Source organism: Lycium barbarum, chromosome 10 (genome assembly GCF_019175385.1).
Source record: "Lycium barbarum isolate Lr01 chromosome 10, ASM1917538v2, whole genome shotgun sequence".
NCBI lineage: Eukaryota > Viridiplantae > Streptophyta > Magnoliopsida > Solanales > Solanaceae > Lycium > Lycium barbarum.
This window is the reverse complement of record NC_083346.1, coordinates 106,252,590-106,266,490: the sequence shown is the minus strand read 5'-3', so window position 1 is coordinate 106,266,490 and position 13,901 is coordinate 106,252,590. Positions and strand designations below refer to the sequence as shown.

At 35.9% G+C, this 13,901-nt stretch overlaps 1 protein-coding gene and 1 non-coding gene across 2 annotated transcripts; both read right to left on the bottom strand.

The window, feature by feature from the left end:
- Positions 1–1,392: 1,392 nt before the first annotated feature.
- On the bottom strand, positions 1,393–12,473 carry LOC132614933 (putative late blight resistance protein homolog R1A-3). The gene is made up of 4 exons (XM_060329481.1): positions 11,578–12,473; positions 3,461–6,003; positions 2,196–3,373; positions 1,393–1,836 (listed from the first exon to the last, which is right to left on the bottom strand). Exons 1-3 carry the CDS (start codon positions 12,001–12,003, stop codon positions 2,254–2,256), a joined length of 4,089 nt encoding a protein of 1,362 aa, XP_060185464.1. The 5' UTR covers positions 12,004–12,473; the 3' UTR covers positions 1,393–1,836; positions 2,196–2,253.
- Positions 6,330–6,434, bottom strand: LOC132616282 (U6 spliceosomal RNA). The gene has a single exon (XR_009573073.1). It is a non-coding gene; the product is annotated as a U6 spliceosomal RNA (small nuclear RNA).
- Positions 12,474–13,901: the final 1,428 nt, after the last annotated feature.

The following is a 13,901-nucleotide window of genomic DNA, read 5'->3' as shown; positions in this document are numbered from 1 at the left end:
CTTTAAAATTTTAGCAATATTTATAATTTATTTCCCAAACATTTAGAACACTATATTTACACTTAGCCTAATTAACTCTAAGTCCGGTCGGTCAACCATTGTTAATGGGTCTTAAAGGATGCCTAATACTTTCCCTTTAGACTAATTGAACTCTTACCTAGAATCTTAAGTTTCGCAGACCTTAAACAGAGCTAACTTTAGAAAATAACTTTAATAAACTTTAGGTGTCCTAATTCACCATAAATAATTAGGTGGCGACTCCTTAAAATAAACAAAAAATAGGAATCACCAATATGTTGTACTCTACTTTAACCCGGTTAAAATGGGGTATGACATTTGTTCTTGTCATACTTAATTTCTTCACGCGAGATATTATGTGCCATTCCTCTACATTTTATACTCAAAAGCCTACGTCATGCCAGTTATCATTCCATTGTTGTTGGGTCGACAATCCTGGTGGATGAAGCCTGTCATGCTCGCATGCACGTTCTGTACTATTTAGGGTGGTGAATGCAGATACATTCTCTTCAATGACACATGTATCTATCATCTTAGGCGGCTTAAAGTTTCTTAGGGTGTTGGATTTGGAGTTCATTGTTGTCGATTCTTTCCTACCGAACTTAATTGAGGTACTTTGCTGCTCAAACTGGTGAGGGTTCTGTCCCATCTTCAAACGAAAATCTTTACAATCTTGAAACTTTGAAGAAATCTTTACAATCTTGAAACTCTTGTAGTGTCCTGATACTTTCTAGAAGCTGCTCAAGCTAAAACATGTACTCATTACTGACCGAGCTATGTTCAATTTGTAACGAGCAAATGAATTACTTCAAAATTAGAGAATTTGGGAATATTTTCTCTCTAGCGCGGAGGAGGTGGAGAGGATAGTGAGCTAAACACCCAATCTTCAAAAGTTACAATGCATATTTGCCAATTCATGGGGTTGGTGAAAGATGACAATCAGTTCCCTGCATCAAACTCATTATCTCAACTTGAAATGTTGAAGGTGCTCTTAATCTGTATTCGAAAGATAGGTCCTTCCCCATTAAACTTTCCTGTGCGTCTCAAGAAATTGACTTTATGCAGTTTTCCTCTGCCACTTGGTGAAATTTCAACCATTGTCAACCTTCTCACTTCTTGAGGTACTTAAAATGCAACTTTGAAACTAGAAGACCTCAAAACTCTCAAAATGGAGAGCATTTTTTTTTTTAGTGGGGGAGGGGTGGCGTAGGGGGGGGGGGGAGTGTTGGGTGGGGTTGGTAATAAACCATAGAATGTCTATGGCTTGTTTCATGTAAAAAAGAATGGCACCTTTCATAAAAGAAAGTGCAAAATCGAACGAGAAGTGATACAAGTATATAGGCATTGCCATCATACTCATAAACAAAACAGAAGTATTAAAAGTATCTTGAGATACAGATTAACAAACCTCCTAACAATCCATATTAAGGAGGAAACATAACATCATCAACAACATACCCAGTATAACATCATATTTGTAAAAAGGAAGTATCATAAAATATCGTGAAAAAATCAAACAACGTTCCCCCAATCCATAAACAAAAAAAAAAAAAAAAAAAAAAAAAAAAGAGGCAACCCGGTGCACTAAGAAATGAAGTCATAACTTATCAGAAAAGTCCATAAGACTACTAGTGAAACAAGCCCCAAAAGTATTACAGGAGAGACAGAGCAGCAAACACCCCTCTGCTACAACCAGCAACGTCATAACTTATCAGAAAAGACCATAAGACTACTAGTGAAACAAGCCCCAAAAGTATTACAGTGGAGAGACAAAGCAGCAAACACCCCTCTGCTACAACCAGCAACAACAAACAATAGCTGCAATAACCAAAAAACAATACAACGCATAAGCTCATAAAAAATAAAAAATAAAAAAAAAACAAAAAACAAAAAAAAAAAAAGAAGAAAGAAAGAAAGAAGTACGAGGTCACTCATAACTGATTCTCAGAGAAATGGGAAATTTCAACACATAAGGTCACTTCCTCCGCCTAAAACTCCCTTACAACTTTTTGCTGTAAATAGAATTTTTTACTGGAATTGTAAAGAAATTTTACTTGGAATTTCTTTTAAGGACCACTAAAGTTTTAAACCGAATATGTATAAGCATGTCAACAAGAAAATATATTCAAGGGAGCAGAAATGAGTGATAAAATAGCAGTATTTGTTTAAAATTGTACCTGCAATCATATTGGAAATGAACTGAAGGTTGCAGACTTGCAGCCCTAATATTTCAAGCTAAGAAAAGACTTTAACGTCGCATTTGTGCCCGTTATCAACTCTTGTTTCTTTGATATTCCTGGCTGAGTTGGAAACGTCTTCACTGCATGATTTTACCTCAATGTATTGCAAATGACCCAGTTCCTCAAAACAATCAGGGATTGCTTCGAGATGTAAACACCTATCCAGAACCAATTTCTTGAGGCAACTGAAGGCTTCCTCAGACACTATCCATTTTGAGAGTTTGAGATTTTCTAGTTCCAAGAATTTTAGCTGATGGAACCCATTATCTCTAACTTCCCATTCATCCCCCTCGAAGACGACTTGTTGCAGTTTAAGTACCTCAAGGTTGAGAAGGTTGGCAATGGTAGAAATCTCAACAGGCGGCAGAGGAAATTTGCATAATGTCAATTTCTTAAGATTCATTGGAGAGTTTAATCTTGAAGGACCTATCTCTGGAATACTGGTGAAGACCGCCTTTAGTGTTTCAAGTTGAGATAATGAGTCAAATACAGGAAAACGATTTTCATTCTCTCCCCAACGCCCTGAATCAGCAAATATGCATCTTAACTTCCGAAGATTGGGTGTTCTTCCTGCTATCCTCTCCATGTTGTCCACATTGGAAACATATATTGAGGAAAGTGTTGCCAAATTGTCCAGTTTTGAGAGTCTTCCATCAAGAGATTCTTGTGCACCACGCAAATCAAACAAAGCACTGTCACTAATGCTTATATTTCTCAACTTTCTCAGCTTCCAAAGAGTATCCGGCAACAGTACCTGTCCACCGTTTCTCTTGACAATGAAAGTTTGAAGATTCGAGAGGTTCTCTATGGATGATGGAATAGAATCCTCAGGAGTTTGAACAGCAAGGTACTTCAGATGCTTAATTTCGGTGGGAAAAGATTTCACAGCAACAAACTCCAAATCCAACACCCTGAGAAACTTGAAGTTGCTAAAGATGATAGAGGCATGTCCCATTGAAGAACATGTATTAACGCTAAGCTCCCTGAATAACAGAGAACGAGCGTGTGAGCATGACGGCCTCCACCGAGAAAGATCATCTTGATTAGAACAAAATGATAAGCGGCGATGCACAGGCTTTTCAGAATAAAAATGTGGATAATTGGCATCTTGATCTCTGCATAGAGAATTTAAGTAGGATAAGGAATAAGTGAAAACATATGAATTAATCAAAGCTTCGAGAAGAATATAAAGAAGGAAATACCTTTTCAGCCACAAAAGAAAATTATCTTCCTTAGCTTTCTCCTTGCAGAAGTCGAGTATCAGATCGTGCACACGACATGCTTTAATCTTCCCGGTTGATCTCCTCTTAGTTACCATGACAAGGTTTCTTCCAATAAGATCCTCCAAGTAATCTTCTGCCATATCCTCCAAACACTTCTCCTCATCATTATTTATGAACGCCTCAGCAATCCATAAGCTTGTTAATTTTGACACTGAAATTTCTCTGTCCTCTAAAAATGCTCCGAAATACAAAAAGCAGTGTTTCAGTTTGTAAGGTAAATCATCGTAACTTAGTTTTACTAAATCCTTTGCGCCATCCTGCACTGTTTCCCCAAAACATAACTCCGTCCGCGTCCAGCATCTTTCTGTCTTATCCATCTTTGCGAGAAGACCAGCGACTATAACAATGGAAAGTGGTAGCCCATTACACTTCTTTGCTATGTTTTGCCCAACTTCCTTCAACTCTTCTGGGCAGATTTCTTGCCCAAATACCCTTTTCTGTAATAACAACCAACTTTCTGGCTCTTCCAGACTCCGAAGATAATGGGGTTCAGTGACACATTTAGCATGCACAGCAACTTCTTTACGTCTGCTGGTCAAAATGATTCTGCTACCTTTTCTATTATCAGGAAAGCATAATTTCAAGTCTTCCCATGCTTTTACTTCCCACACATCGTCAATGATTAAGAGGTATCTCTTTGGCAGTAGAATTCTCCGTAGTCTATCAGCTAATTCATCAGCACTTCTTTTACTGATTTCAGTGGGCTCATTACAATTAGAAGAAATCAAAATGGAAAGTAGCAAGTCTTCCCGTGTGTATTCTTGTGAAACGCGACACTCTGCCCGGAAATCAAAATGAGAAACAATTATATCATCATTGATAAAACTTCGGGCAAGGGTCGTTTTGCCTGAACCGGCCATACCCACAATGGAAACGACATCCAGTTCTTTTAATCCTCCAACTAGCTGGTCTCTTATAGTCTTCCGGACATCTCCAAAACCAACGAGTTCTTCGTTGGTAGCATTGGAGGCACTTGTCATATTCTTTTCCTTGGATTTGGTTAACTCTGTCTTAATGAGCTTAATCTCCTTTATGATTTCCGAGAGCCACATGGTAAGAAAAGTAAGAGGTGCATCTCTAATCGCAAATGAATCAAGTATGTACTCTGCCTCAAAAGCCTTATCAACGACTCTTCCAACAAGATTTTCAAGTTCATTACACAGCTTGTTATTGCCTTGTTCTGCTACACTCTTGACGGAAGGTTCGAAAAATGTAAGCTCCTCATGGACTACTTCGAGTTGATTCTTCACAGAAGCAAGGGAATCAGAATGGACAGAAAGGAACTCCTTGAAGCTGAGAAGCTGATTGGAAAAGGCCAATTTATCATTCTTAGGCAAATGGGACGTTACCCACTCTCGAATCTTTTGATAAATCTTTATTTTGACAGACCGAATCGTTTCTAAGACAAGTAGTAACTCTTGATGCCAATCTTCCTTGTTGCTATCACCCGATGAGTAGACAACAAGTGCAGCATCAATGACCACCCTCGAAAGCCGTTTGAAGAAATGCATCTTCATCTCATCCTGAATGTCGTTAATCAACGGTAACTCATTCAGAAAGATTCTCAACGAGTTAAGTTGTTCTGCAACGGATTCTTTTTGATGTACAGTCAAGGAAGAAGACTCTGTTAACTCCATGGATATTTGCTGAAGAGACTGCATGAATCCATCAGCAAATTCAATTGGGGGCATGACGACGAGAGTGCCTGATAACTTTAAATATCTCAGGACATCTGTGTAGAAGACTCGGACGCGTGGCTTAATATGCTGAATCATTTCCTCCAGTTTATCAGGAAGGCTACATCCCATACTGATATAGAATGTAATTGCTGTGCAGGTAGCCACATAATCAGCATGACACAACAAAGTCTGCCAGCAGTCTTGTTGTTCTGAACTGCATATCTTTCCGAGAAAGCACACAAAGTTCCTGAGTGCGCTCAACTCCTTTTCCACCAATTCTACTTTAGCCTTTGCAGAAGCATATGTGCTGCTCTGTGCCTCATTAGACACAACAGACGGCTTCTTGTCGAGACGAACAATTACCAGATCCTTGGCATTCTTTACAACGTTGTCTATGTATTCCACCACAGGTTCGAGAGTCAGGGGAGTCGCAGTAACAGCTGGAGCTGTAGTTTCAAAATAAATACCACACTCGTCTGGGAGATTGTACCCGAGATCGTCAATGGATTCGAGTTCCGTTCTGACAGACTCAATGGTTTCTAGCACACCAAAGTAGTCAAATTTAGAGTCAGAGCCGAAGACATCTTCTGCAAATTTCAGAACACTTTTGATCTTTATTTGCAGGTCTCCACTCCCCAAGAGGAAAAATGTACCCAGAAACCATAGCTCAGTCTTCATCAACTTTATGTTTTTCTTGTGGTATCCAGGCAAATCATACTCATTTTCCATCCTTTGCAGAACGCTTACCGGATCAGGAATGACTTCAGCGGGTTCTAATGATTCCTGTTTACAACAAATTTTTTCAAATACAGAAAATAAACTGCAACAACAGATAAAAGAGATTTTATTGATGAATATTTGTTTACAACTCTGTTTACCCCTTGATTGTTTCGAGGACCGTTAGGAAAGTGATTTTGAAAAAGACAGTATTTGATGCCTTAATCTCTTTATAAATATCTCGGGAGTTTATGGATATTCGAGATGCCTTTTCAAGATAATATGTTACCTTTATATAGGTGTAAGCTAGACATCAAGATACGTACAAAATGGTTAACGAAAAAAATTATTTTATTAATAAACTTAAGGCCTCTTATTTTTGGCTTTAGGCCACCAATTTGGTTGAGCTGCCCCTGGTGTCATCCTTGCGACGGGGCCATGCTAATCTTCTCTGTATCGTTCCAATTTTATCAGATGTACTTGAAGGGACAGATTACGAGCTTTAAAAGTCTTATAATCATAATATTATTATATATTTCAAATCACAAATTTCAAAAGTTTTTAGTCTATGTGTAACCAATGCACATAAATTGAAAATGTGCCTTGATTACACTCATATGGGGAAAATGTGGGGATCCCAAGTTACTCTTCCTTTCTTGGAAGAATTAGTTTAGACGACCCCTTATAGTCTATTTTAACCAGATGGACCACATTTTTCTCTCAATATTTTTGGTTCATGAAAATGCTAAAATCAGGTTTAAGTGTGGCCGGGGACTTTTTTGAATTTTAAAATTTTTTGAGATAAACTTAAAACTCAACAAATAAATCAAAATCAATTTTCCTCCCAAGCTTGAGCATTAGATATTACATTTTCATATATATAGAAATATCGAATTGGGTTTTTTTTTTTAAAAAAAAACAAAAGTTGATTGATTCAATTGTTGAAGCTAAAATAAAAGAAATGGAAAACACACAAACACAAAATTAAAAAACCATACTAGACGAAACAAAAAAGGAAAATTTAAATTGGTTGAGTAATATTAAACTCTCCATCTTTAAAGAATAAAAAGAGGTTAAACTTGTTTGTATTAGCTAAATAACAAAATAAAAAAATAAAAGAAAATTAAGCGGAGCGGGGTGAGTCTAGTGGTGGGCATTGTTTGAGCCAACCTGAAATCCAATTTTTTTGGATATTTGGTTGAATTTTTGGATTATGGATTGGATTGGATATCGGATTTAGTACTTCGGATTTTTGGATATTTGAAAATTCAAAATTTTTTATACCTTATATTTAGCCCTAATCATATTATATGTGCCCAATACTAATTCTTCCAATAGGTTAAGTCCAATATTGAATTTTCTACTAGATTAAAAACTTATAATATACTGTAGCTTGCAAAGCTGGAGTTTACTTCACTATTTTAAGAATAAGGCAGCGTCCAATGAAACAGAGGGAATAATATAGAACCGAGCTATGTAACTTGATACCTTTTGGTTTAGTGGTAACAACTCTTTGCTGAATCCACATAATTGGTTTCGTATTATGTTAAAACTTGTAACTTGGTAACTGAGGCATATGAATTTCGTTCCTAATAAGCCTACCTTAAAGGCTGAAAAGTCAAAACTGAAAATTCTAAATATCCAAACTGGTTAATCCGATACTGAACTTAGAAAATGCAATCAGATCCGAGCTTATTTGGATGGGATTTGGATTGTAGTTTCTTCAACCTGCGAAATGAAAATCCAAATCGAAATTTTCATATTTAATCTGACGACCCGAACGCCCATCCCTAGATGTGTCTATGAATTGAAGGGTTAGTCAAGCCAAAAGAATTGCAGAAATAGGACTTCATAAGGGATGGTCTTGTATTATTGGCCGCTTAAACAAAATCTTTAAAATAGTCTTTATCGTCCATCATGCATAAGTTAAAGTTATAGACTTACAATCGCATAAGTTAGTTTAGTCTATGAGGTAGAAGATGAGGACGAATGTTAAGATAGTGCAATGTGTTGCTTATTGAGCAGAAGTTTCACTTGTATTGACTTGAGAACAATTGACCAACACGTATAACTAACTTTAGTTTATGACACATACCATGTTGACAATTGAGCAAGTTTAGTATCACAACTTATTGAAATACCCCGAACTGCTGCCTCGTGGGCAAAACTAATTTATGCCCCACGAGTAGGAAGTTTTTCTCATTTATTTTGTATTTCAAATTTTTATTTTATTTTATTTCATTATCATTATTTATGTAAATATAACTTAATGAAATAAGTCGAGTGAATCAAAAGTCTGCAAGCAACAATATAAATTTAAAAAAAAAGGTTAAATTTTTAATAAAATAGAAGAATTCTTTTTTATAAAGGTAACAGAAATAGAAGAAATTATTAAATTAGCACATAAAAGGTATGCACATAATTTAGTCGCACAAGGAGACCCGCAGTTGCTAGCCTTTGGATGCGCACATGGTAATCCTCGCTCCTGTGCAATATCCCGCAAATCACAAAATATTTGTCTCTTTATGTATTATATTCTCTCTATTTATTATTATTATTATTATTATTATTATTATTATTATTATTATTATTATTATTATTATTATTATTATTATTATTATTATTATTATTATTATTATTATTACAACAACACCAACATAATAAGCGTAATTTCACAAGTGGAGTCTGAGGAGTGTAGAGTGTACGCAGACCTTACCCCTACCTTGTGGAGCTAGAGAAGTAGTTTCCGATAGACATCATCATCATCATCATTATTATTATTATTATTATTATTATTATTATTATTATTATTATTATTATTATTATTATAAGTTTATGTGATGCTATTCTCTTAGAATTAATTAATAAAAAAGACCTATTCTTATATTTCAAAATAATTAACTTTACTCTTGCTATTTATCTCTAACGAGAAGTTTTTATAGTCACACAAATGTTATGACATGTTTAAGAGAAAATGACAAAAATGGACCTTTATGGTAGAGGATAGGTTCAAAATAGTCTCTTAAGTACGCACAGATCAATTTTGGTCTTTTAAGTTTGCCAAAAGTAACACTTTTAGTGTCAAATATTTAAAAATTTATGTTCGTTGGATTTGACAGAAAAAAATGGAAATAAAAAATTTAATTATAAACACCAAGAAAGTCCCATCAAATCATAAAATATGCAACACAAAAACTGTGCTAGACACTAAAAAGATATTCAAAAAATAGTAGAAATTACACCTCAAAAAGTTGCACCAAACTCTAAAAATAAATAAAAATAGCAGAAACTACAACAAGTGTACCTGTAACTGTGAGTTTTTGCTAATTTCCTTTTTTCATAGTTCTCTTCAAATCTAATAGACAGGTTTGATAAATATTTGACGGAGGCAAACTTAAAGGACCAAAATTGTCTTGTGCGTACTTAAAAGACTATTTTGAACCTACCCTCAAACATAAGGGACCATTTTTGTCATTTTTTTCACATGTTTAAGGCTACAAATTTCAAAAATTTTATAACGAGATAAATGTTATGACATGTTTAAAATCAAAATATTTTAGAAACCTTCATTTATTTTTAAACGTCGTGCATATTCAAGAAAAAGGGTCAAAAATGCCTTTAACATATTAGAAATGGTTCAAAAATGCACTTCTTCAACCTATTGGCATAAAAAATGCCCTTAATGTATTAGCAATGGCTCAGAAATGCCCCCTCCTTCTACCTATTAGTTTAAATTTTCCCCTAACATTATTTTTAAGCTTAAAAATTTCCCTCTACTAAAAGCACAATTATATGACATTTATTAAATTTAATTAAGCATGTGGCTTTTATTTAAAAATGAGTCTCATGTATCAAATTGTTAGGTTGGGTCATGAATAGGTCGGTTCATTTTTGCTTGTGTTAAAAAATTATGTGGACCAAATAAAGTCCACGTGTTCAATTAAATGTCATATAATTATACGGTTAATAGAGAGATAATTTTACCTGAAAATAACATTAGGAGCAAATTTAACCCAATAGGTGGAAGGAGGGGGCATTTCAAAGCCATTTCTAATACGTAGAGCCCAATAGATGGAAGGAGGTGCAAATTTGATCCAATAGGTGGAAGGAGAGGATATTGAACCATTTCAATATGTTAAGGACATTTTTGACCTATTTCATTATCATTATTACAACAGCCTAACTCTAGTTTGTTTGTGATAACTAATATGTGAATGTGTTTGATTGGATACAGAGTTTAACAATGAAAGGAAGATCTTTGAAATTGGTGATTTTGAATAAGACATAGATATTGAGTCAATCCAACTTTACCTCCCCCCCCTCCCCCCCCCCCCCCCCCCCCCCCGCCTCTTCAACATTTAAGGGTTGGAAAACGATACCCCCCTCCAAATATTAAAAGGGACCGATAACCCCCTTATGCAATATTTTCCGGTAATTTTTTTTTTTTGGGGAATGACAATCTTTTTTCTTTTAGGATAAAACAACTACTTGGAATAATATGTTAGTAATACATTACAAGCTATGTGGCATTCGTTTACCTGCATGTGCATTAAACGTTTGGGTTCTAATTGCACATCAACAGTCTACCTAATTTCACCCTCTAATTATCTTTGGGTCATCTATAAATATTTTATATAGTAGTAATTAATTTCATCTGCTAAGATATAATTCACAACAATTTACACATAAATCGATTATTCAAACATATTTTTTTATTTTCAAACCACTCAGATGAGCCAAGCAAATATTTATTTTTTCTGAAAAATCAATCTGATTTTTATCCTATATGAAATATTTTCTAACTATATTTATAAGAAATTCTTTGAGGGTTACGGATGGAATTCCTTGATTACATGAAATTAATCGGAATCTTATTTGAGTACTTATGTTTATGCAAATGTATGGACAGCTTAAATCTAATAAATAAGAGTTATATATTTTTGTATTTAAAAAAAAAAAATATCTTTATTCAAAAATTTAAAAGTCTCACAGGAAAATATTGTATTAGGGGTCGGGTTACCATTATCATTTAACATGTGGAGGAGGTATTGTTTTTTCCAACGCTTAAATATTAAGGCATTAAAGTAAAATTGACTCTTAGCTTAAACTCATCAAAAAGGAGGAAACACAAGCTTAAGCTAATCAAGAAAAGTACCTGTAAAATTCATTTTTGCCTTGATTTTTTTTTTGGGTTGGGGGGGGGGGGGGGGGGGGGGGGTTCTACAAAGAAAAAGAAAAAGATAGTCATTCAAAAAGAGAAATATTTTATCGAAAAACATTGCACATGGGGGGTTATTGTTGTCATTCAATAATTGGAGGGGTATCACCGAAAGATGTGGTGCAGCGGATGGAACTGTTTCTCCCTTAATCAGAAGTCTCGGGTTCAAGCCCTGAATATGAAAAAATTCTTGGTACAAAGCGGTTCCTCCCGAATGAGCCCTACGCGGCGTGAATCCGAATATAGTCGGGCTCTAATGCGGATATCGAACACCGAGTGTAAAACCAAAAAAACAATAATTAGAGGGAGTATGTTTCCAGACCTTTAAATATTACGGGATAAAGTGGGACAAAATTAGCTTCATATAAATTGAAACAAAGGAAATACAAGTGAATAGATGAGATTTGGGTAGAACGATTTACCTGCAGTGGTTTGGGCTGGAAGGCTCGTAGGCGAAGTTGCTTCACCTTCTCCAGGATGCTTTTAGTCTCAACTGCAAGAGCCCTGAGCGTACCACTATTGCCGACACCCAACTTCCTTAGCAGTTTATTCTTTTCTCTGTGCGGCCTCAATTGAACCTGGCTCTTATCAACGAGATCCTCAGCTATATATAGCATTTTCTGAGCCTCCTTCTTCAACTGATCCCACTCTTTGCTCTCACTGTCACTGTGGTATTTCGCAGCATCGTCTAAGAAGGCTTTCAGCCGTTTAATTTCTTCCGAAAGAAGTTTGCAGTCGTCCTCTACTAGAAGTTTGAAGTCGTCCCCTACACCTTTTATCAGCTCCACCTTTTCGATTAATAATTGCGCCAAGCTCTCCAACACCATGTTCACCACCACTTCTGCCATCTCTTTTTCCAATCTACAAATTCCTTGAGAGGATCCCTAATTTTAAAGAGGGGTAGGTTTTTCCTGATATATATTCTTATTTTAATGCAACCAGCGACAATTTAACAACTCTTTGCCAGGTGTTTCTCCCCAATAAAATATTACTTTACCACTAGTTAACGCATTTGAATGTTATGCAATTTCGTTCCGTTATTTTCACTTTCCTTCAATTCCTCGGCTTATGTTCTTCCCAGCTAAATCCGATTCAAATACAAGACACACTCTACGACGCTGTTGGGTCTGTACTTGACTGGTTCTCCTTGAGGCGAATTTACAATGATAATGATGCAATAAGGGCTCGTTTGTTTATTTGTTTGTTTGTTTTTTTTAGCAGTTTTTTGGATACTTATTTTTTTAGTGGTTATTGCGGAATTATTTCCCCTTTTTGAAGAGCTTCATGGGAAGTTTTTTAGACGGGGACTAGAATTTAGAGAGACAAGAATAATGAGAGAATTATTTCTGCTTTGTATTCATCATAATGACCTCTTTATATAGAAGTAAGGTCTTCATTCTCCTAATCTAACAAGGTAACCTATTCTAATAAAATTATAATTCTTATATTACCAAATTACAATTGTTCCATAAATAAACTATTATATACTCTCAATACCCCCCCCCCCCCCCTTCTCAAGTTGGAGCATGAGGGTCCCGAATGCCCAACTTGCCAAGCAAATATTGATGCTGCGATTTGCCCAAAGCCTCCGTAAACACGTCGGCCAATTGCTCACTGGTGGACACGTGACGAGGAAGTAATAGACCGGATTGGAGTGCGTTCCGAACATAGTGACAGTCAACTTCAATGTGTTTAGTCCATTCATGAAACACCGGATTGCGTGCAATATATAATGTCGTTTGACTATCACAATACATTTTCACTGGAGATTTATGGTCAACGCCCAAACTATGTAAGATACCCTTTAGCCATTTCAATTCACAGACTGTCATTACCATGGCCCTGTATTCTTCCTCCGCTTACGAGCGGGAGACAATGTGCTGCTTCTTGGTTTTCCATGGGTGAATTAACGAGGGAGTTAAACCAACCGATAAGTAGTTTTCGAGTCAATGGACATCCGGCTCAGTCTGAATCACACCATCCGTACAACTGGAGATCACAATCTTTTCTCATCACAATACCTTGTCCTAGGTTCTTTTTCAAGTAGCACACCATACGGAGGGCAGCGTTCCAGTTTTTGAAGAGCTTGATGGGAAGTTCTTTTCCACTACTGTAAAAAAGGAAGGTTCCCTTTAAAATCGAGACAGGGACGATAATTTAGAGAGACAAGAATAATGAGAGAATTATTTCTGCTTTGTATTCATCATAATGTCATGACCCAATTTAACTAAGTCATGAGGGCACATACTCTTCCTACCTCGGTAGGCGAACCCTTAACCCAACATTTCATAAACACAGGAATAAACAATAAATAAGCGGAAGAAAATAGAATAACGGAAGTCTCACGATAATAATATAAGGAAGCGGAAATAAGAGAAATACACCCCAGTATCTGATCTGGTTATACAAGAGCATCTAACTAAATACTACAGGTCTGAATAATAAAAATACATCAATAGTCTCAAAACATATGTCTTAGAACGGAAATAAAGACATAGTAGATAGAGGAATCTTCGGGCAGCGAACGTCCTCATGCTCACCCTGAAAGACTCGAATCAGCAAATCCTCGAACAGTCAGCTATGAGGAGTAGAAGTCAATCCCACCTAATACTCTGCATTCATAAAAGAATGCAGCAAGTGCAAGTCAGTACAAACAACAAGTATTGGTAGGTATCATAGGCCGACTAAGACTAACTAACATATATAAAGACAACAAAGCAAGATAAACACATAAACCAACAAGTAC